The sequence below is a fragment of the Crinia signifera genome, chromosome 6, assembly GCF_055691185.1.
Source record: "Crinia signifera chromosome 6, ASM5569118v1, whole genome shotgun sequence".
In the NCBI taxonomy this organism is placed as follows: Eukaryota; Metazoa; Chordata; class Amphibia; order Anura; family Myobatrachidae; genus Crinia; species Crinia signifera.
The window spans coordinates 227,148,805-227,172,720 of record NC_139222.1 but is presented as its reverse complement, the minus strand read 5'-3'; the positions used below and the strand labels follow the sequence as shown (position 1 = coordinate 227,172,720).

The window sequence follows — 23,916 nt, the reverse complement described above, 5'->3', positions numbered from 1 at the left end:
ACAATATGGTATGCAATGCGATTTCACTACCGTGAAACGGCGCCGCAAACGGCGTAGTGGGCGCCGTGATAATACACAAGTAGCTAAACCAGTATATAATGTAATGAAGTATTAGAGTGTAAGAAATCAAGATCCAGAGTGAGTGCTATTTATTTAGATATAATATACATATCAGGGAGTGCTACCATAAATTATCCATGTAAAATTCAGGACAAACTCTGTTCTCATATATTTACATAAAGCCCCTATCGGCTATATGTGAGAGTGCCCTTCTGTTACCTCTGAGATGACATATCTCCATGTTGAGTATAACCCATAAATGAAGACACTGACAATGTGATGCCTTTTAAAATCAGTCAACCTTTTATTTAAATACATCATCAAAAGAGGTGGCCAACAAAAGAACGGTCAGCTGTTTGGGGACAACACGCCTTGTGCTTACCTAGTTGGCCAATTGCCCGGTGGACTAATTGTCCAGGCTCCATCTCTCCCAGATCCGGACAGTGCACCTCATGTATGCCGCGCAACCAGCCACAGGACTACCGTTCTGGTCATACCGTTCAATCATGAAACCTGTAGGTTGACAAATCTCAGCAGGCAACAAAAAGAAAAAATGGGGCGGGTGGACTGGGAACAAAAGAGGAGGCTCACTATACTGATTGGCCGTTACTAACCTCTGACCCCCCCCCCACCTTTGCTAAACCCACTCCTCTTCCTTCATTGGCTGTTGATTGGTAACCCAATACCCCCATTGAAACCAAGCTGAACTGCCCCCTCCTTTTCCCTAGGTGTTTAACTGTGCTCTCGAACATAAATCTTTGGTCCTCCGTATAGGGATGTATTCAATGCGGCTGGCTAGGGGATTAAATGGTGGGGAAAAACAAGCGATCCTCGCCATTTAACCCCCGCGCCGACCGATCACCCTATTCAACACACCGGGGAAATACTCGCTGTCCGAGGACAGCGTGGATTCCCCCAAACAGCGAAGCTCGCGGCTAATACAGGGAGCCCACTGCATTTAGACGCAAGCCTCGCTGTTTTATCGGCTGCATATGTTGTTTCCCCCTCGCTCCAAACACCTAGCGAGGGGGAAACAGCGTGTGCAGGGGGTCAGTTGATTACTGCCCCTGCGAGCTGTGATGGCGAGCAGGAAGCACTGCTCGCTGTCACAGCTCGCAGAAAGCATTGAATACACCCCATAGTCTGAACTAATGAAAGGGGGGAGGGGGAAGGTTAAGACACACAATAAGATTTAGTTGGGAAAACAGTCTGGTTGCACATGCTGTTCTTCCTGGTAATTATACAAGTTTAAGAAATATCAGGATTTGGACAGAGATTAAAAGAGAATTTTTTTCTATTCAATACATATACATTAGCATATTTGATTAAGCATAATCACCAAAAATAATCCCATAATTTCTTAGACACATGTATTGATGTTATAATCTCACGGTGAGAAATTCATGTAACTCATGAAGACTTGCCTATAAAGACATATGCGGCAAACACACGGGGCAAATGTAGCCCTATTTCCAAGAGATTTGACTAGATCGCCTCAAAATTAAGCACGGATCACTGTGTTTGTACCCCCCCAGCAACGGCGATGCTTGATCCCACAGATAGCCATCGCCGTGCTAGATTTATACTGCTTGCAGTATAAACCTAGTCATCACCAGTGTTGTCCCAGCATGGGGGGCATTAAAGGGCCTGCTGGAACTTGTAGTTCCACAACAGTACAAATAATGGTACTTATGTATTATCTGGGCTCCCATGTCAAATGCACCCCATTTTTTCATACCCCTACTATCCAACTACGCATGGAGTTGATTTTATATAGTGTGGCGAGCGCAGCGAGCCACCGTGCCCGAAGCGTGGCGAGCGCACGCGGTCTCATAAGAAAAACGGGAGCCCAGATATTACATAAGTACCCAAATAATTAAAAAAACATACACTGACACCATTAAAGTATAACTTTATTTCATAAATAGCTCATATATACTGATACTTACCTACCTTGACGTGTAGGTAGGTATCCGTCCGTCCGCGGGACCTGACCATAATCCATAAGGGTACCTGTGGAAGGAAACCATACTCACCAGGGTTCTCTGGCGTAAATCACATCCTTTTGGGTCTCTGTAGGTACCAACGTACTTGGCAAAATAATAAACCAGCTTGTCGCGATCATAAAATGAACTGAGGAGAAGACGTAGAGAGTTTGTTTACTTTCTGCGGCTCCTCCCCTGAATAGCACTATTGGCCACCTAGCTGCCAATCAGGAGTCGCTAGGCGGCCAATATCGCTATCTGGGGGCTGACCAGTCAGGAGGTAAATGCTTTGGCCGTGGGGATTTGTATAAAAAGTCTCCTCTGCCTGTGGCATTAACCTGTTGGCTGGTTGGGCCTGGTGCTGGTTATCGAAATACGGGGGACCCCTACTCGTTTTGTCTCCCATATTTTGGGAACCAGGACCAGAACCAGGACTTTTTCCTTCTAAAGACCTTTGTAAAGGACTGTCCGCTATTAGGAGACAACTACAGAAATATTTCATGGCTTGCACTGCTCTAAGCAGAGTGTGGCAGAAATTTAACTTTTTTGGTAGCAGAGGTTATTGGCTCACAAACTTTGAGCACAATACGCTAGTAATCGAATCAAAATCATACCGTAATTTCCCCAAATGGCTTGAAGGTTACTAAATCTTCGGTACTTGTGTATTATCATGGCGCCCCCGATATTGATCGCGCAATGCGTTTATCGCATGCCATACACCCGATGCACTGCGATGCGATTTTAGCCCCCTATTCGGTTAAAAATTGTATAAGCACCCGAATGGGTGCTTACAATGTTAAATGCACCCCCACGCCACCCCCCACTATAAACGTGAACCCGAAGCATGGCGAGCGCAGCGAGCCCGCGAGGGGCGGCGGTACGCGTCCTACGACCTTTTCATACCCCCACTATCCACATCGGCCTGACGCGCATACCTGTGAAGTTATGCGCGTGCACTTGCCACGCTTCGGGCTCGCCACACTTTATAAGATCGACTACACGCCGACGTGGATAGTGGGGGTATGAAAAGGTCGTAGGATGCGAACCGCCGCCCCTTGCGGGCTCGCTGCGCTCGCCGCGCTTCGGGTTCACGTTTATATTGGGGGGTGGAGTGGGGGTGCATTTAACATTGTAAGCACCCATTATGGTGCATTTAACATTGTAAGCACCTATTAGGGTGCTTATACAATTTTTAATCGCATCCCATCGCATTGTATGGCATTGAATGCCATATACAATGCCATACAATTTTAAAATTGTATGACAGTGTACAACATCGCGCGATATTGCATGCCTTATGGTATACGATGCGATGGGTGCCGTGATAATACACAAGTACCAAATCTTCTTATTGTATTACACCAATTAGTTTTACAGTTATTACTCCCATCTATAAAATCTCTCGTCATACTACTCTACATTCTATTTTTATTGATTTATTTCCGTATGAAATTGGTTTACCCTCCTTGGACTGAGGACCAACTGACATCACTAATTGCTCCCTGGACCTCAGAGTTAGAGATTATTAGATCCCTTCCTAACGGTAAATAAACTATGGGGGTTATTCTGGTCCACCAAACCCCGCCCGGCGAATGAACGCCAACCCGCCGCCCCCTAGAAGTGCGGCTTCGCCCGCACAGGCTGTGAATGGATGTTTAGCATAAACATCCATTCGCATGCCTCGAAAAACCACCCACATCTTTGGGTGCGTGCACGCATATATAAGTGACTTTTAAGTGCACGCTGGCACGAATATGGCCGGGCAGCTGACATCCGGTGATGTCAGCTACCTGCCCCCCGCGTCTCTGCCTCATTACCATGAGAACGCCCAGCGTTCATGGTCGACAGGGTCTGAATGTTGACACAAGCTTTAGGTCAACAATGGGATGGTCGACAGTCAAAATGTTGCCATGAGTTTTTTATGTTTTGTCCTGAATGTCGACACTCTCGCTATGCTTCGGGCACAGTGCCTCGCTACGCTCGGTGCCGTAGTGGATGGTAGGGCATGAAATACCGCCTGTCGGCACATGTTGGACCATAAAAAACGTGAAAAACTTGTGTACAGATGGAGCCGGATCCCTTTCACTGGCTAGCTCCGGCGATAGGGACTGGGGCGCCCAGTATCACGGTGGCTGGGCAGCGTCTCCCTGCCCGTCTCCGCTTCAGGGAGACGCTGCCCAGTTCGGGGGTGTCTGGGCGGCGAGGGGGACCAGCGGCGACGGAGGCAGCAGGGACCGGCGGCAGACTCCGTTGCCACAGGGAGCGTCTCATGCATGCGCGCCCCTGGCGGGAGATAGAATGCCAGCACCTGCAAAGATGTGGCCGGCTACATCTGTATGTCAACCATTCATTGGTTTTGACCTACTGACTGTCGACCTAATGAATGTCAACCTAGACATGGTCGACATAGGGTCCGGATACCCCCATGGAGAGGGTCAGGTAGGCAAGTATGTTTCCCTGTTAAAATTTTCAATTAAGCACTATTGATGGATATTAAAGGTAGGGAGAACTGCACACATCAGAAATTGTAATGGGTTTAATTATGGCTTGGGTCATATTGGAAAACAAAATTATAATCCACAGAGGAAAGTCAATTTTTTTTTTTTTTACTGGTGTGTATTTCTCCAGAAATCCACTAGCTGGAGCTCTATCCTATTATATTGTATGGCAACATAGGACATATTGGGGTGGATGTGGAGTTGGACAGATTCTCCGTATACAATTGACACTTCTTTTTCAGTCAGTGTAAAGGGGTGTACACAAAGAGCGATCCTTCTAAGCAATTTTAACTACATAGACAAAATTGCTTAGAAGGTTAGTAAAGATCGCTATTAAGGTTAGACAAATCTCCCTATAATATCGCTTAGTAAAAAAAGAGTTGCCAGGCAAGAATATTTTGACTAGATCGCTGGCTGTCTGGTCAAAATTGCTGGTGGTCACTGCTGAGGGAGATATTCACTAGGCGATCTGCAATGAATACCAACCAAGTATGCTAATTCTAGTATAGTCGAAATCGCCCATAGACATAATCACTTAGCTTAGCATTTTTGCTAGTGAGTGATTTTGACTAAGCGATTATGGGGTAGATTTATTAAGCTCAGTGAAGCTATACTTCACTTACTAGAATCCGTGTGTACACCCCTTAAGGTTTGTGCTATAATTGTAGTAACAGATATGCCTACTATGAGGTCTATCTGCACCTCCTCCCATAGCCCTTTATGCACATGGGCTATGCAAGCAATGGACAGATAATGCATTTGTGCTCACCTGTCATCCTTAACCCTTTGAGTGCCAACGTTGCTGTGAGCGATCCTCAAAATATCCACTAAAAATGCCAGCATCGCTCACAGGGCCTTATTCTGGTTCACGCCTTCTGGCAAATTCTTTCTTAGATGGACAAAACCATGTGTACTGCAGGGGGGCAGATGTAAAATGTGCAGAGAGAATTAGATTAGATTTGGGTGAGTTATTTTGTTACTGTGCAGGGTAAATACTGGCTGCTTTATTTTTACACTGCAACGTAGATCTCACTTTGAAGTAAAACCCCATCCAAATCTAATTCTCTCTGCACAAGTAACATCTGCCGCACCTGCAGTGCACATGGTTTTGTCCATCTAAGAAGGAATTTGCCAGAAGGAGTGAACCAGAATAACCCCCACAGTGACTGTTCTTTTAGTATAAGTAAATGAAAATACAGCCAAATCAAATTATTAAAGTTTAGTTCAATATTGCACCCAAAAAAAAAAAACAGTAGCTGTAAGCGGAGCTGGCATTTTTAACAGATATTTTAAGGATCTCGCACAGCAACGTTCACACTCAAAGGGGGTGTATTCGATGCGGCCGGCGAAGGGGTTAAACTACAGGGATCGACGAAAACAAGCGATCCTCGCCATTTAACCCCCGTGCTGGCTGCTCACCCTATTCAGCGTTACGGGAGAATCCTCGATGCCGGAGGACGGCGAGGATCCCCCCAAACAGCGAGGCCCACGGCTTATGCAGGGAGCCCACTGCATTTAGCCACGAGCCTTGCTGTTTTAGCTGCCACATACGCCGTTTCCTCCTCGCTCCAAAAACCTAGCAAAGGGGAAACGGTGTGTGCAGGGGGTCAGTTGAATACTGACCGTGCGAGCTGTGACCGTGAACAGGCAGCACTGCTCCCTGTCACAGCTCGCCTCCGCATTGAATACTTTTTGCCCCTATTTTGTCAAATTGCCTTGGCACTCAAAGGGTTAAGGTGCCCATACACTTATCCGATAGCACCTCCACTGGCCAGGTTTTTTTTTAACTCTCCTGCCCCCGCAGTTCCCCGGGAGTTTATATTGATTTGATGCTGGATCACCAACCCGAGGAATCCCTGCAAGAGCCTCAAAGCCCCCCAGGGTGCCTAGGCACACAGTTTGGAAACCACTGACAAACACTTCCACATGCACAAAGTGAGAATGAAATGCCCTCAACCAGATCCAGTTCTCATTTTCACTAAAGGCCCCCATACATTAGTCCGAATTGTCCTAAGGACAAGTTGGACCTTATTGTCCCGGCAGCCCCCAGGAGGGGTCACACATGATTAGGCATTCACATGCCAAGTTTTGCATGTGATAAATCGCAATTGGCTGAGAGAGGTCTCAGCCAATCAGTTGCTGCCCATTCATTTGTATGGTTTTTTTTTTGTGTGTGCGCCAACTGCCTGGCTTCCCCCGCCTGGTTACCTGTTCCCCTCCTGATCCGCCGCCCTGCTCCGGGCTGCACATAAGATTTAGCAAATCTTATGGAGCAGCCCGTTCGACTTTCTGACTCCAATCCGATGTGCACAGGAACGCGCATTGGGTCGGACAGCATGTCTACACGTGCAATTTGGGACAATTTCACGCCTGATTCATGCGCTTCGGGTGAAATCATGCTCAAATTGCATAGTGTATGCTTGTCTCCTTGCAAGTGTACAACACTGCACTGATCACTGGCCTTTCTAGAGTAAACACATCAACACTACTTAATACATCAACATTCATCACATCCAGGTTGCTGAAAGTACAGTGATTTAGATTAAACAAGATTTTTTTTTATTTAAATGCAGTTTTCTAAAGATCACCAAACATCAGTTTCAGCAGAAACTACACCAAGGATGAATTCTTCAATCATCTCATCTAATCCTAATACCCTTCTCCAGTACTCTACTTCCTCCTAACTTTTTTACTCCCTTCCTTCATTGCATACCTACTATCTTTAAATTGAGCTGTGAATGATTGGGATCTGGGTTGCTAGGTCGACAGTCGAAATGTCGGCACATGAAAAAGGTTGCAATGCATTAGGTTGACATGGTGAAAAGGTTGATGTGAGTTTTCACTTTTTTGTTCCATATTTCAACATGAACACCGTTTAAGTGTACTGCATCCCCTTGCATGGCTCTCCATGCTTAAGGCACGGTGCCTCGCTAGGCTCGCTATGTTGTGGCCACAGTGACTCTCCCTCTATGCCAGTGTCTATCAGACACTCTGCGAACTGAAGCAACAGTCAGGAGGAAGAGGTCTTTTTGGTCAGGAACTTTAAACCCACAGAGTCCAATAATTCAAGCAGAGCTGCTTGTAACACCTGTAGAAGCAAAGACAAGTCCCACGGAGCCACCTGAAATGGAGACTGAATAAGAAGGGTATACTGTCGTTGGGTAGACACACAAGGTCAACACATGAAATAGGTCGACATGGCTAAGGATGACATGGTTGGAAGGTCAATACAAGCATTAGGTCAACAGTCACAAGGTCAACGTGCGGTTTTCACTTTTGACAGTCGACCTAGCCATTGTCAACTTAATGCTTGTGTCGACCTCACCTGGCCTGCTAATTGACAGCCGTGCGATCAGGTCTCAACTAGGCCCAAAGACAAGAAAATTCACCTTAGTTTGCTGTTGTGGACAAGAACCAAGATCCAAGGTCTTCCTCCAGATCAGTCAGTCTCAGAATCTGAGGGCTGCGCTTATGCGATGAGGGAGTACGCCACCTGGACGCCTTAGCTGGCCCTGGTTTGTCGCTCTGTAACATTTTTAAAGGCGACTGACATCTGAGCTTTACTCTGGACAGAAAACATGTCCATCCCATGAGGGTTTAAAGTGCCTGAGACTGTTGAGGCAACCCCTGTTTTAAAGTCAGTTTAGGCATGGACCAGAGAGAAGTAAGCCAGAGGAGAAGTTGCCTATGGCAACCAATCAGCTTTGAAGTAACATTTATAAAGTGCATTCTACAAAAGCAACTGAGTTTCATAGGCAACGTCTCCAGTCTTTTCACTGCTTCTTGAATACACCCCTAAAAGTATATAGGCTGGTAAGAGGCTCAGATATTACTGAGATAAGGAGTGAAACCATAGGAGAAGACCTATACAAAAAAATATCACTTCTACTATGGAGCTTCATTTTAAAGTAAGTCAGGGTTGCCGACTTTTAAATGCTCCTCCCGGAGAGGAGACTTTCCTTACCCGCTCGGGGGGCGGGGCTTGACTGTGACGTCCTTAAGCCCCACCCCCATTATAGGAAATAGGAGAAATTACAGATCTCCATGGAGGTGGGGGGGCTAAAATAACACGATGGTGCCATTTTAGCTCCGCCCCCCTCCTCTGAGACCCGCGATTGCGGCATTTACATGCCGCGATTCGGGGGGCTCCCCCAAATTCCGGGAGGGTTGCCCACCCTTCCGAGGGGCCGGGAGGGGGACCCGATTTTCGGGGGAGACTCCCGGGAATTCCGGGAGGGTCGGCAACCCTGAAGTAAGTCTTACTGGAAAGAGAGGAATAAAGACATATAGAGCGGTAGATACAGAGAAAGAGAGAAACAGTAAGACAGCTGGCCGTGTGGGTCAACTTCTAGTATTGGAATAATTTGAACAATGAAGTTTAGAAAATTGCTGTAATAATTTAATATAGTTTCAGTCATATGTTATATATTAGAAATAATTCACCAAGGAAGTTCAGATCCATTCCATGAAAAAAACTTCCCAGTGTGCTCCATGCCTAGTCTGTCAATATTGCCCATAAGGTATGTCACAGCGTCGTCAGGAGAAAACAGCTTTTCTGTGGGAACATTTTTATGGTAAGGTCTTGACAAGTCTGTGTTCACAGTGCCTGGGTGCAGAGAGACGCAGACCACTTTATCCTTTCCTCTCCCCAGTTCCACAGAAAGAGTTTTGGTGGCCATGTTTAGAGCCGCTTTAGACATCCTGTAGCTGTACCACCCACCTAAGCCTGAAGAGAGAAAGACATTCATTTATGGTGTAATGTGTATTAGATGCATTAATATAGAGTCTAAAGTAAAGTGACAATTGCCACGTGAGACTCCCATGGCCATTGGCTTAGCCAAGCATGCACATCTAGGCCCTTATCTGATCGCAGTACAAATTTGTTCTCAAAATGGGCAAAACCATGCGCACTGCAGGTGGGGCAGATGTAACATGTAAAGAGAGTTAGATTTGGGTGAGTTATTTAGTTTCTGTGCAGGGTAAATACTGGCTGCATTATTTTTAAACTGCAATTTAGATTTCAGTTTCAACATACCCCACCCAAATGTAACTCTCTCTGCACATGTTACATCTGCCCCACCTGCAGTGCACATGGTTTTGTCCATTTTGAGAACAAATTTGTACTGCGATTAGATCTGAATAAGGGCCCTAATTCGCTCCTGCAGATCATCAATAAGTGGCAAACTCACAGCATGGGGAATCGGTGCCGTAGGTGCAAATTTGACATGACAAACAAGCATGAGCAATGAACAAATAAATAAATCAGAAAAGTGCAATAAAGCTACACTGCTGAAATAAAGCAACTATTCACAATTTAGATTTCCAGCCTGCACAGATGCCTATTGGAATTTGCCTATATGGCCTATGCCTGCCTGCTTAGCTCTTGCGTAAATCTATCAATTTCTGTATTTTGCATGTGTAATAAAATGTGTCTATCTAAAACCGGAATCGGTTCATCTGTCAGAATGAACTTAGGTCTACAGTCATTAGGTCGACCCCACTAGGTCGACTGGCAGGAAGGTCGACCTGATTTAAGGTCGACATGGGCCAAGGTCGACATGACTTAAGGTCGAATTTGCATATAGGTCGACATGAGGAAGGTCGACTGGTCATAAGGTCGACATGGGTTTTTTACTGTTTTTTTATCCGAATGTCGACACAGTCGACATGGACACAGTTGGCAATGAGAATCGGACCCTCACATCGCTCACGATGCTTCGGGCACGGTGGCTCGCTTCGCTCGCCACAGCTTTAATAACCTCCTCCACGACCTGTTGGATGGTAGGGCATGAACTACCGCCTGTCGGCACATGTCGGCTCAAAAAACAGTGAAAAACCCCATATCGACCTTATGACCAGTAGACCTTCCTCATGTCGACCTTCCAGCTAACTATTTGGGAGCAGCTAGAAGTTTTAATACCTTTCAGGTGTGCTAAATTTATAAATTCTGTTTACTAACATAAAATAAATCTCTCATGAACAATTTAGATTAATATAATTACTAAGAACACTAAAAAAGGGGTATTACCCCATTAAGAATTCATGATTCATTGATTTCTTATAAATTGCCGGATTTTTTATGTATATGCCGTTTCTTTTGCAGTTTGAAACAGTATTTAGGACCCAGCCAATAGTGAGCCCAAGCTGGTCCCGCTCTGTGCATATCTAATGAGCGGGACCCAGCGCAGTGAGTATTTCATGAGCGGGGACCCACTCATGAAATATTCATTACGCTGGGTCCTGATCATTAGATATGCACAGAGTGGGACCTCAGTGGCAGTGCTCAACATGCAATGTGCTTTCACACTGCAAAACCTGCTTAGACCCGGGTTTAATACCAGGTAATATATGCGGTCTGAAAGGGGCATAACCTGCTTTGACCCGTTTTGAAAAACGTTTTAAATACCGGGTCTAAGCAGGTTTTGCAATGTGAAAGCAGCATTATTGTGCAAGGAAGGGATACATCCCAATATACACTACTTAGAAGGTCTACCTTTTGCATATAATGGCAGTCTGGTGTAAAGATATATGATAATTATTATTAGCTGCAATGTCTGCCTGCTTCTGATTATGGCATACACTTTTGTCTAGTATTCTCTGCTTCTGATTATGGTTTACTTATTTCAGTATCTGTTATGTGTCAAGTATTATTTATTGTCATTATACTAATCAGAGAAGTCACTAGGGGGGTACATACTACATAAAAGGCGAGATGTACTAAGCCTTGAAAAGTGATAAAATGGAGAGTGATAAACAACCAGCCAATCAACTCCTACCTGTCATTTTTCAAACACAGCCTGTTACATGGCAGGTAGGAGCTGATTGACTGGTGGTTTATCACTTTCCATTTTATCACTTTTCTAGCTTAGTACATCTGGCCCTTAGTGTTATCCTTCCTTCCAGGGGGTGACACAAAAATGCTAGGTCTTCCCCAATGAATGGGAGCTGGGTGCTGCACTGTGACATTATCATGCAGCACCCAGCTCCTGTCACTGAGGAGAAGCTGACAGTCTCCAGCGGCAACCCTGCATCTCTCTGGGAATGCTAAGCATGCACCCAGAGTGATGAAAACAGTGGAATGCCACAAAGCCACACTCCTTCCAAAGAGGCCACGCTACCTTTTTAGTCACACACATGCGGGTGGAGGGGCACTGTGGCCCACTGGGTATCACAAAACTCCAGTAACAGCACTAATACTTCCACTATCACATATAATTACACTTAACATTTTTAGTAACATGGGTGTATTACATAAGCTTACCATTGTCCGTTATAGAGCCTACTTTAGCACTTATGTTCACTAAAATGGCATTGTGGTGCATGGATTGGTCAGGTGACTGTGCTCCAAACATCCCTCTTCCCTTCATAAGAAGTGGAGAAAAATATTTTGCCATCAACAATGGACCGATGGTGTTTGTAGCAAGTGCCACGGACAGACCCTATAAAGTAGAAGCACAACATAAATTACATAATGTTCTCATATGTTTACGTTTCATCTTTTCCGTACTCTAATTAAGCTTGTATTCTGCAGACACAACCCAAAAGGCACCCAAATGTTACATTGTTAACGCTATTTGATTCAATAAGCTGGAACCTTGGTCACTAAGCCCCAGAGGGAAAAATCTATGCTAAAATGCACCATCTGCATTTTGCATTAACTCATCAGATTCAGAATTTTACACAGAATCAGTGGGTTACTACGCACAGAAATAGCTAAATATATATAGTTTGTAGACCCCCACTGGCATCTCTCTGCTCTCCCCTCAGTACACTGCTCTTAGCTCCTCCTTCCCAGAGCTCAGTAACCCAGTGGGTTACAGTTATTTGACCGTCTGTAAATACCCAATTTGTTGTATCAGTGTCTCCTAATGTAAAGTGCAACGGAATATGCTGATGGGATTCATCCTAGGGTACTAATGGAATTAAGAGAGGAATCAGCTCCCCCTCCACATTATATCTTTGATAATTCACTATCATCAGGAAAGGTACCAAAAGACTGTAGAATAGCAGAGGTAGTGCCATTATTCAAAAAAGGAAAAAAAGGAGGATCCTGCTAATTACAGGCCTGTTAGTTTAACATCAATAGTGGGTAAACTATTTGAAGGATTAGAAAAATTAGAAAAAATCCAAAGAGCAACAAAGCTTATTAGGGGATTGGAGAATTTAAGCTACGAGGAAAGATTAAACAATTTAGGACTATTTACACTAGAGAAAAGACGTTTAAGGGGGGATATGCTCAACATGAATAAATATATTAGGGGCCAATATAAGGAACTGTCAAACACCCTTTTTTCTACTAGAAAGGAATCTAGGACGCGAGGGCACGAATTTAGATTAGAAGAAAAAAGATTGGTACTCATGTAATATCTAGGCTCCCGTTTTTCTTATGAGACCGCGTCTGCTCGCCACGCTTCGGGCACAGTGGCTCGCCACACTATATAAAATCAACACCATGCGTAGTTGGATAGTAGGGGTATGAAAAAATGGGGTGCATTTAACATAGGAGCCCAGATAATACATAAGTACCAAAAGATTTTGTTCATCTAGAAGAAATAATTTCTTTACAGTCAAAGCAGTCAAACTTTGGAACTCTCTTCATGGAGAAGTGGTGTCGGCAGACACTATAAATACGTTTAAAATAAGGTTGGATAAATATTTATTGGTTAAAAACAAAAAAAAAAATGGGTATGAATAAGTAACAATCTGTCTTTAAAATATCAGAACATACTATACAACAAGGGATAAGCTACTATAAACATAGGTTGAACTAGATGGACGCAAGTCTTTATTCAGCCTCACCTACTATGTAATATAAGAAAGTATTAATAAATTAATAATAGGTTGTTGGATAGGTAGGCTATATGGAGCAGCAGGTAGTGGTGACTGAGTGCACAATGGGCAGTTGGATGGTTTTGTTATGAGGCATAGCACGGTGGGGGGCTACATATAGGAATGTAGGGACAACAAACTAAGATTATATCTGGCACCCCCAACCTAAAAGTGTTCTGGTGCCCCGTCAGCAGCTGCTGCTGTCATCTGTAGCTTCCACTGCCTGCGCCTGTTACGTTATGACAGGTAGCGGAGCACCGGCAGCATGAAGAGAGTGAGACACCCTGAACCTTGTCAGCCACAACCTGGCCCTCCTACATTGATCAGTAACTGCCGACACCACCCCCCCCCCCCCCCAGCCCATGTTCTATGCCAAGGTAAGCAAGCAATCCTCAACCAGCCTCCATACCCCCTCCACTGTAGTGTGCTACCTTGTAGCCAACCCCATACCCACCTCCCCATTGTGTGCTCCCCTGTGCCAGCTTCCACCCCTTCCTATAGTGTGCACACCTATATTCATCCCCATACCCCTCTCCCCATTCTATGCTCCCCTGTAGCCAGTTTTCACCCCCCTGTAGTGCGCACCCCTATATTTATCCCCACACCCCCCCTCCCCACAGTTTGCTCCCATATAGCCAGCCAGCCTAATACACCCCCCCCCCCCCCCCAATGGGTAGAAACTAGATCCCCTTCAGTTTTGATTACAGGATGTGATGTTCAGTGAGGGCGGAAGTTGTTAGATGCCCTAACAACGTTTTTTTAGTTAATCTGTAATGCATGCAGTTGTAGGTTTTTTTGTTTTATTTTAGCTGCAGTGTACGCTCACATGCTTCGGGCACGGCGGCTCGCTTCGCTCACCAAAGATTTATTTCCCCCCTCCAGCTATATGTGGACCCAGCGGCCTGACCCCTAAATTCGCCTCTGATCCTGCTATGGAAAGCCGTTCGCTGTGGTAAAAAAAAAAAAAAAAAAAAAAAATCGCTGGGCAGGGGGTACAAAATAAAAAATGAGTGTGTATGCACCTAAATATACATGCATTGAGCCATAAAGGGTTAATGTTATGATCTTGTATGTAGGCATACTTCCCATCATGACCCTCTCCAGGAGGGACACATTGCTCTGCTCCTGCACTTCCCTCTTGATGTAAGATTACCATCACCTGTGTTGAAACGCTTTTCTCATCAATTAACCTGTTCAACACAGGTGGTCGCAATCATACATTGAGAAAAGTGCAGGAGCAGAGCAATGTGTCCCTCCTGGAGAGGGTCATGTTGGGAGGTATGTGTTGGAAGGAACATATACACTGACTCCTGCCTCTGTCTGTCAGTAAACACTACCATCAACCCCAGTGGCCCAGTCTCACCTCAGAGGAGACCTCCCGGAGACTGGTCTCCCCCTTCCCACTGGGGTGCAGAATCGCTGAGGCATTGATGAGCAGATCCAGCCGCCCAAACTCCAGCGCCACCCTGTGTGCAGCCTCCTGTATATCCTTCTGTCTGGTGACATCCAGCTGCAGGACAGTGATCGCCTCTGGGTGCCTCTCCTGCAGTGCCCGCAGCTCGGCAGCAGAGCCCGGCTCCCTGCACGTACCTATCACAGTGACGCCATGTCTGCAGGTCACCAGGAATTTGCAGAACTGGAGGCCGAGACCCCGGCTTGCTCCCTGCACCAGCGCTATCCCTCCTGCCATGCTAGTAGTAAAAACAGGGCACGTATGAGGTCTGTTACGTGGTTATACAACACACCATTACTATTGCTGCTGCAAGTGGCTATACTAGTGCTATGTAACCAGTAAGTTCAGAACCGCTTTACATAACGCGCACTACAGCGCCATCCTATGGTAGACCTTTATAATTGGAATTGGAAATACAAACTTCGACAAGATGGCTGCTGTATGAAAGACACACTGCTTAATCCAGTCCGCTCCCTAGTAAGATGTAGTGACAGAAAGAAACCTGTCGTTGGGATACATTCTAACCGCGCGCACGATTCCCATGGTGCAGTAGGTTTGGCGACTTCTGATTGGAGGATGTTTAAATAGAGACGGCGGCGGCAGGCAGCTGTGGACGGTCAGTGGGGAAGATTGCTGCAGCCGTGCCCGGAGAGACGCACTGTCGGCCGGAGTCCCGGGAGGTCCTTGCGGAGGGGGGAATCATTTATCTGCCGTGTGAGTGCTGCTGATTGGGGTGTATCTCTAGATAAATGGTAGTTTTATCCAAACCGCGCCATGTTTCAAGGATACCCATGCTTAAGCACAGGTGGTGGTCAGTTTGGCGTAGCCTGTGTGGGGAAACTCTGCTTTACAGTATGTAGTGGGTAGAATCCGGTCAGCTGCTGTCTATGTACAGTACCCTGCAATTAGCATCTTGCACCATGTGTTCCTGCAGCTGTGTTGTGGAACTACATGTCCTACAATGCCCTCACATGCTTAGACTACTAGAGTGTGATAATATTGCAGTTCTAGTGCTCTTCACTGGTTGTTCCCACTGTCATACAAATCTCACGTATGTTTGTATTTTTTTTTTGGGGTGGTGTCAAACTACAAATCAGATATTATTAAAGCTAACACAGCTATTGTCGGAATAGGCAATTGCCCTTATAGATTCCTGATGTACACGGATCCTGTATGAAGCAAATGTTCAGTAATTCATGTCTCCTAAGGGGTTGGGATCATTTAGTCTACAGCATGTTGGTCAACATGGGTCTAGGTTGGCACAAATGTTGGGTCGGCAGTCAAAAGGTTGACATGGTGTGTTTTTTTTTTTTTTTTTTTTTTTTTTAACCGAATATTAACACTGACCGTTTAAAGTGCATTGTATGCTTCGCTCGCAATGCTTTGTGCACAGTGCCTCGCTGCTCTCGGCACACTATTTTATTCTCCCACCACGCCCTAGTGGGTGGTAGGGCATGAAATACCCCATGTTGACCTTTTGACTGTCGACCTAGACGCTTGTTGACCAACATACTGTAGACCAAATGTATAACACAGGAAGTGCAAGTCTTTTTTTTTAGTATTGTGTTTATCCTGAAATTGGGATTGTTTATGTGTAGCGGATGAAGTGTAAAGCCCTGTACACATGGGGTGGCTGGAGCTTTGTAGTGAGCAATCTAGTTAATCACAGATCTGAGCGATCTGTCACTGCCCGTGTTCTCAATTAAGAGAACACTGGCGCTGTCTAGATGGTGACTGCATACAGTCAAAATCTAGTCGGGCAATAGCGTCCTGCAGGGCCATTGACGTCGGCTATACACACTGAGTGAATGGGCTCCATTTCTAAGTGATCTAGTTAAGGCGCCCATAGACGTTCCCGGACCGTCCGTTTAGTACTATGCGATGCGCGCTCCCGCGCATCACATAGTACGGTACAAAAAGTATGTGCTGCACATACTTTTTGTACTAGCTAAACTTCGCATCGGATCGCATTGCATGCACACCGCATGCACTAGGCATGCGATCCGATGCGTGCTTTTTGTGACCCGAACCGATCCGTTTAACGGACCGTGTATGGGCCCCTTTAGATTGCTTAGAAATGGGGCTGAAATGACCCCGTGTGTATGCCCCTTAACTTTTGTTATATTTTTCTATTTGTCAAACTACCAGCTTGTGGTATTCTGTATTTTTGTCCTCTGGGTATTTTAGGACTGTGACTTAAGTTCTTCAGTCTGTTCTACGATATCATTTAGCTGGTCATGGACCTGGGATAATGTTTACTAGCTGCACATTACTGTGGCTACAAACGTGTAACAAGTCCTTGAATCAGGTGGTCTAGTTACCATTGGAGAACAGTACTTCTTGGTAACGTAACATAAATTAGGTCTAAGATATCCATAATTCCCACCGGAATTTAAGGTCTACCCTTTCCACCTTGTCAATGAAGCTTTTTCACCAGTAGCCTATTGTTTCCAATGAAAGGAAACGCTACTGTGTGTGCAAGCATAATGATGGAACAACACATGCATGTAGTGACTGATGCTTTGCAGATCTCCCATTAAGCAGGTAACTTAATGCCGTTCTGAGATGTTACTTGGTAATGAGTTTAACTTGGAAAGCCAGACACACGGTTTGCTTTCTAACACTCCTTAAATAGAGCCATAGGTTTGGTTATCATATGGCAGGGCTCAACAAATTTAAAATCTAGGAGCCAGATAAACTAATGGACAGTATGCGCTCCAAAAATGTACGCACGCCATAAGGCACATTACATATACCACATGCTGTGTCTATTACACATTAAACCAAACATCGTAATGCTTGTTACATATAGTACCACATGCCGTAATTTTGTATTATGCCACATAATTTCCGCTTGCCTACATGATCGTTGCTATGGGTTTAATGCTCTGCCAGGGTAAATGCTTGTTGCTATGGGGTTACCATGTTCTGTCAGGGGTTAGCATACACCATGTCTATGTAGACAGCCAGGCAGTCATTCAGCTGTTGCAGTGCCTCTTTATCATGCAGGTGGGAGATGCAGGGTGCTCTTACTGCTGCGTCTGCATGGTGGGGGTGGCTGCAATGGCGTGAGAGGTGACAGCGGGCTCCACGTGAGCAGACCAGCTCAAGCAACTGCAGCGCTCAGCACAGACCATGGCTAGTACGGCGGGAGCCGGGATAACGGGCACCCGAGTACAATGAGGAGCTTGGAGGGCAGGCGAAAACCCCCCGAGCAGGTACGGTGCGGCTATTTTAAAACTTGCGCTGATAGGAGCCAAGCTGCCACTCCCGAACTGCTCGCCGTGGCAGACCTGCTCTTGCCTCTCTCTGGTTACTATACAGCCGGCAGGATGGGGGGTTGACGACCGCACCACAAGCCCACCCGGCCAAGACCAGATTAGGTACTTGTTTCCTAGCACGACGGAAAAATCGTGTCCATCGCATGCCAACCAAATCGCATGCGATGCGATTGACCCGATTTTTACATTGGAATCAATGTAAAATGGTCCCTGAGGACCCCCCCCCCCCCATTTTAATACCAAACCACCCCTCATGTTTGAAATGCCCCCCCATATTGTTAACGTCACCCCACTATTGACGCCAACCCGAAGCGTGGCGAGCGCAGCAGTATGCGTCATCCGACCATTTCATACCCCTACTATCCACGTCGACGTGTAGTTGATTTTAGAAAGTGTGGCAAGCCACCGAGCCCGAAGCGTGGCGAGCGGATGCGGATACCTTCACAGGTATCCGCATCCCCTTGCGAGCTTCACAGCTATCAGCATCCCCTCGCGGGGCTCGCTGCGCTTGCCACGCTTCGGGCTTGGTGGCTCGCTGCGCTCGCCACACTTTATACTATTAACTCCATGCCGACGTGGATAGTAGGGGTATGATAAGGTCGGACGATGCGTACCACCGCCCCTCGCTGCGCTCGCCACGCTTCGTGTGGCGTTGACAATGGGGGGCCATTAAACATACTTTTTAACCATATTCAATGTGAAATGGGCCATATTGGCCCATTTCACATTGTCACCTATGTAAAATCGGGTTGATCGCATCGCGGGCCATTATAATGGCCCGCAATCAACCCGATTTTCACTTTAAAAATAATTTAACATTGTTCCCTATGGGAAAATCGCGTCTGTCGCATCACGGCCCCTTATTAGGGGCCGTGATGGACGTGATCAATGCGATTTTGTCTTTCACCGGCAAATTAGCTGGTGATTGACAGAAAATCGGGTCCATCGCATTGATTGTATGCCTTAAGTGCCTTAAACTTAAGGCATACAATCAACAAGATGGGTGCCGTGCTAGGAAACAAGTACCCCAGATTCTGCTTTTTCCTCCCAAAAATCTGGTTGCCAGGAACCAGAATTTGGTTGCCGTGGTGACCTGGCACCTGTGGTTTGTTGAGTCCTGTCATATGCTCATGTGAAGGGGTGCAGGTTTTCAGACAAAGGTTTGTTTTGCAGTTTTCTGGCACATGACCGTCCTTTCACAGTGCTTGGGTGTCAAGGCTTTGAAGTTTGACAGCTGAGATGTGCCTAGAATGCTCTGCTGTCATTGTAATAGGATTTGAGTGAAGTTAATAAACATGTGGGTTCAATTAACCCAAGATTTACAACCCCGCAGTGCTGTGTGCCCATAGCTACTCAGCTGACTGTATTGTGCCTGGGACTTAACCTTGAAGGTGCAACTAACTGAGACTGACACCAGGGGCTTAGTTGCAGTAACGTGCATCCCCTATACTTAGTGCCCATCACTATGCAGTTACTGCATGCAGCGAGCCTGCGTCCAGTCTTACTGTGAGCAAATATACATTTTATGAAATCACTCCAGATGCTGGGCCTGGGAGCCTTGTCCCTGCTTTGCTAATTGACTCGCCCTCATTAGGTTAAACTGATAACAATATAAACATTCTGTACTGTACGTAGTCTTATTACTCATTTCTCCAAGACATTCCAATGATAGAAAGTCTAATAAGTAACTAAGGGGGGCGGGTGGTGGTTGAAAGGGGTTTTAAGAGATTGCTAAATACATATATGCACAAACCATTCACTACACCATATTCCAATATCCATTGTAACTAGTGATATGAATATTATTCAGCCAGTTTGATGTATATGAGACATGAGTTGTGTGCATGGTACTCATGATTTGCCGTAATAGGCTATGTTCTTAGTTCAGCTCTGAAAACATTGACTTATGGGTAGCTGGCAGGTTCAGTTGGTTCAAGGATAGAAGATAAATCAATTCTGTGTTTTTAATGAAAGTGGAAACAGGTCGGGTGTGTTTTTTATTTTTTTTTGTTAATAGGGTTGGGCTGGACTTGAGCTGCTCTAAAGTGTGCCCCCAGATATAGATGCCCAACCCAGTTTACAGCCACCACCAGTTCAACTGTTATTTACTGGTCTCTTCTTTTCATTTTAAAGGGCCAATGTATTTTATTTTTGTTTCTGTGTTTTTTTTTTTTTTTTATACGGGGGCCTATAGGTTTGTTTTTTCCTGTGGGGACCAATGTGTTTGCCCTGTGGGGATCTCATGGTATGCCTTGTCAATTTTAAAATCTTATTTAGTGTGCCACAAGGTAAAAAGGTTGAAAATCACTGCTCTAGACTGTATTTCAGCAATTAACATAGTGTGCTTGAATGAACACTACTTATTTAAAAAGGGGTCTGTCTAGAGATCAATTATTTATTTACAGTTTCTTATATAGCGCAGCAGATTCTGTTGCGCTTTACAATAGTAGACAGTGATAAGACAAACTGGGTAATAACAGACAGACTTGGAGGTAGGAGGACCCTGCTGCAAGCTTACAATCTATAGGGATATAGGGAGGAAACATAAGGATTGGATTTTATTTGTTTTTGTTCGTGTTTCATCCTTCCCAGTCAGTGTTGACATTAAAAACTCTTTTTCTAGTTTGTATTTAAATATTGTGATATTATTTGTAATGTTTAAACTACATATTTGGTGTTTTGGCCTTAATCCATATGCCAGACTGACTTTATTTGTAAATGACGTAATTTATGTCTGGTCACTAGAGACAGGATTATATGCAACATAAAAAGCTTGAAATATGCATAAAAAGTGTTAAAATATGTGACCTTATATAATAAAAAAAAAATCTGTATACAATTAGTAAGCAGTAGAATAACTAAAACTTTGATTAACATTTTGTTACTGTTGAAAACGTAAATAATTAGGTACTGTTCCAAATGTTCAGTAGTAAGATTGACTTCTTTAATCACTCAAAATATTATTTTTGAGTGGTAAAGGACCGTTCCACATCCACTGAGGTAACTGGGCAGTATTTGAATTTGGGTGCAGTGTTGGCACTTATTTATTGCTTCCTGGCTGCAACAGCAGTCTGTAGCGTCCTAGGCTCTTCTGGCATCAATTGTATGGACACTCAACTCCAGCGCCAATGAATCAAATGTCAGCATAGCGTGTGAGGGCGGCGCAGTGGAAGGCTTCCTCCCTGCACCGCATGCTCACTGTGACCCAGTGTTTCCTCCACGTGATGTCACAACCCTTCTGTCCGCCTCCTCTGCTGCAGAAGTCTCTCTCGTCGCAAAGGTTCAGGAGCTTCCTGATGGCATCTGCCCTGACTGACTTTTATTAAAATGGATTGGCAACCTAGAGCGGTGTCAGACGTAGTGTACATCCAAGGTCCCCCACACTGCACACAGTCCTGGCCTGCATACTCTATCGCTACCTGCGCAGCAGCAGGGAAAATCAGTGCTGTGGGAAAAAGGGCGGGGCCTTATACGTGAAGTGCCCACCTTTTTAAAAAAAAAAAAAACCCTAGAAAGAAGTGTGTGGTTTTTTTTTATTATTTGTAATGCAAAAAAATAAATTCATTGCAACATGGTTTGTTTAAGGAGCAGATTGCTCTTTCTTTTTTTTTATTTTTTATTTTTTTTAATACAAAGTATTGGGCTATAAAATGTGGCAATTCTAATAGTGTTTATGTTCCGTATTTCAAAGGGTACTAGTTATGTCTTGCTAGCAGCATTGCTCTTTTTTAAATAAAAATTGTTAGGACCTTGTAAAACTCCATTGTGTGTAATATCTCACTCACATCTAGCTTCATCCAACTGCTGGGGTGACCTCCAGAACCATCACAGTCCAAAATATTTAGAAGAGTGAGAAGCACTCACCAGACTTCAGTTTTCAATAAAAAAAATGCTAGATATCTTTATTCAAACCTTCATGGGTGTATGGAACACAATGCCACTCAATGTTTGTCCTCTCAGGACCATCGTCAGGAGTATCAGTCAATGTACCCAGTATCTTGCTCAAACAAGGTGCCAAAACTAGACTTCCTGTCAGGAAGCCAATGACACACTGGAGCGGCTATATGATGTATTTTTCGACCAACCTGTGTAAACAGTGCAAGGGTAATGCATAACGAACAGTGACAAAATATAGCTCATTAGAGTGCATGTGCTTACCCAGTGCAGCGGTAAAGATCCATCCACTGTCTCAAACCGGCACCGTGCGCACTACTGGAGGCTCATGCCGGACCGGAAGTCGGGTCCCGGAAGTGACACGTCTGCGTTTCACAGCCGGTGACTATCCGACTTTGCATCAATAATGAAATCACATATAAGACTCAAAGTGCTTAGCAGAAGTGGTGATGATAGCCCTATTGGGACTCGTAGTGCGCCACGGATAACTAAAGAAAATACTCGGGTCCGGACATATAGCCTTTCTAGTAATGGGGCCGATGGAAACAGCGGAACCAATTCAAAGGTTCCTAGGTAGCAGAATTGCACTGGTGTTATGAGGGGAAAAAATATCACTAATATTCCCCCAAAAAAATAGATAATCACGGGGCAACAAGTGAGCAGTAATGCTCCTTTATGAATACCATCACTAATGGGAGATCACTGCACCCATTAGTCACGGATACTAGGACATATATGGGTAGGTAATGACACAATACATAAAACACAGAAGCAAAAATATACATATACACAACCATAAAAACACTTGTGACAATAAATCACTCCTGCTAGTTGGATGCCCACCGATAACTTGAGGACTCCAAACAAGTATGTTACAAACACATAATACAGTGAATAAATATTGTGTGATTGCTCAGGGTTGTCGGCTAGGGTAGTATACAGACCTGACATTAGTTACCAATTCTGGAAAAGGGTCAAGAAAAATAGGGGGCACTTTATATCTTTTGTCAAACGTTTAATTGGGGATATAGTGTGTGGCAAACTATAGGACTTTATTATAATTGGTAGGATAGTGTCTGTTTTCAGAATTTTAAAAGTAATAGTTTCCTCACCCTTCCTGTATTCACAGTATGAAGCCAACCAAAGACAGTCTACCACCTCCTAGGCCATCCTATCTTGGGGAGGACATCAGCTACGTAGAAAGAGAAGAACCCCAAGAGATGGATGACATCCGAACAAATCTATCGGAGGTGTTTTCGTTGTTAGCAGACTCTGAGGCTGACACCACACAGGTATGACTAGCACAGACCATGACTCTTTAGCTTCATTTGTAAGGAGAGGTTCATAATAGATCTATATCTGCACGCCAGAAGGATAAAACTACACATCCCAGAATTCCTTGCCATAGTTTTAGCATTCCCTAAATAGCAGAACTATGGCAAGGCATGCTGGGATGTGTAGTTTTACAACAGCTGGAGAGTCACAGGTTGGACATGCCTGGACTAGAGGTTCACAAACAGTATCCAAGACTCCCTAAGGGTCCAGATTTTAAAGATAACCATGTTTTTGCACAGCTTATTAAAATAGTACCTTTGGGAACCTCTGGTATAGGAACTCCAGAGCTGACAGTTAAACAGTGTTCAGAAAACAATAAAATTATGTAAAAATATGTGTATGTTATGCTTATGTTAGAGTGTGTGGCGAGGGACAAGATTTGTTTGTCCACGTTTTTGATTGGAAGTCACAAGCACTTGTTTGACCATAACTAATTTTAATTGGTCCTGGGCCAACAACGCAGCACTCCCCAGCAAGTACCCCCAATGGACCCCAGAACACTGTTTGGGAACCATTGGTCATAAGTAAAATTGGTACTTGGCTTAGTGGGCGCCCAACTAACCTATATTTGCTTAGTGGAC

At 44.8% G+C, this 23,916-nt stretch overlaps 2 protein-coding genes across 4 annotated transcripts in view; one reads left to right on the top strand and one right to left on the bottom strand.

Annotated features, from left to right (window-relative positions):
* Positions 1-8,917: 8,917 nt before the first annotated feature.
* On the bottom strand, positions 8,918-15,234 carry LOC146009042 (C-signal-like). The gene is made up of 3 exons (XM_083149035.1): positions 14,736-15,234; positions 11,805-11,982; positions 8,918-9,269 (listed from the first exon to the last, which is right to left on the bottom strand). Exons 1-3 carry the CDS (start codon positions 15,060-15,062, stop codon positions 8,983-8,985), a joined length of 792 nt encoding a protein of 263 aa, XP_083005161.1. The 5' UTR covers positions 15,063-15,234; the 3' UTR covers positions 8,918-8,982.
* A 75-nt stretch (positions 15,235-15,309) lies between these two features.
* KIF20B (kinesin family member 20B) overlaps positions 15,310-23,916 on the top strand; it is an 81,200-nt gene continuing 72,593 nt past the window's right edge. For 2 of the 3 annotated variants that reach the window (XM_083149033.1, XM_083149032.1), the window contains exons 1-2: positions 15,310-15,539; positions 23,130-23,292. In XM_083149033.1, coding sequence (XP_083005159.1) covers positions 23,131-23,292 — 162 coding nt within the window. In that variant the 5' untranslated portion in view covers positions 15,310-15,539; position 23,130. The remainder of the gene's footprint in view (positions 15,540-23,129; positions 23,293-23,916) is intronic. The other variant, XM_083149034.1, reaches the window with a different exon arrangement.

Coding starts and splice junctions, on each gene's coding strand:
- LOC146009042 (XM_083149035.1), bottom strand. CDS start 15,062: ATGGCAGGAGGGATAGCGCTGGTGCAGGGAGCAAGCCGGGGTCTCGGC. Junction 11,983..14,735: donor TCCGGGAGGTCTCCTCTGAG/GTGAGACTGGGC, acceptor TCTACTTTATAG/GGTCTGTCCGTGGCACTTGC. Junction 9,270..11,804: donor AGGCTCTATAACGGACAATG/GTAAGCTTATGT, acceptor TTCTCTCTTCAG/GCTTAGGTGGGTGGTACAGC.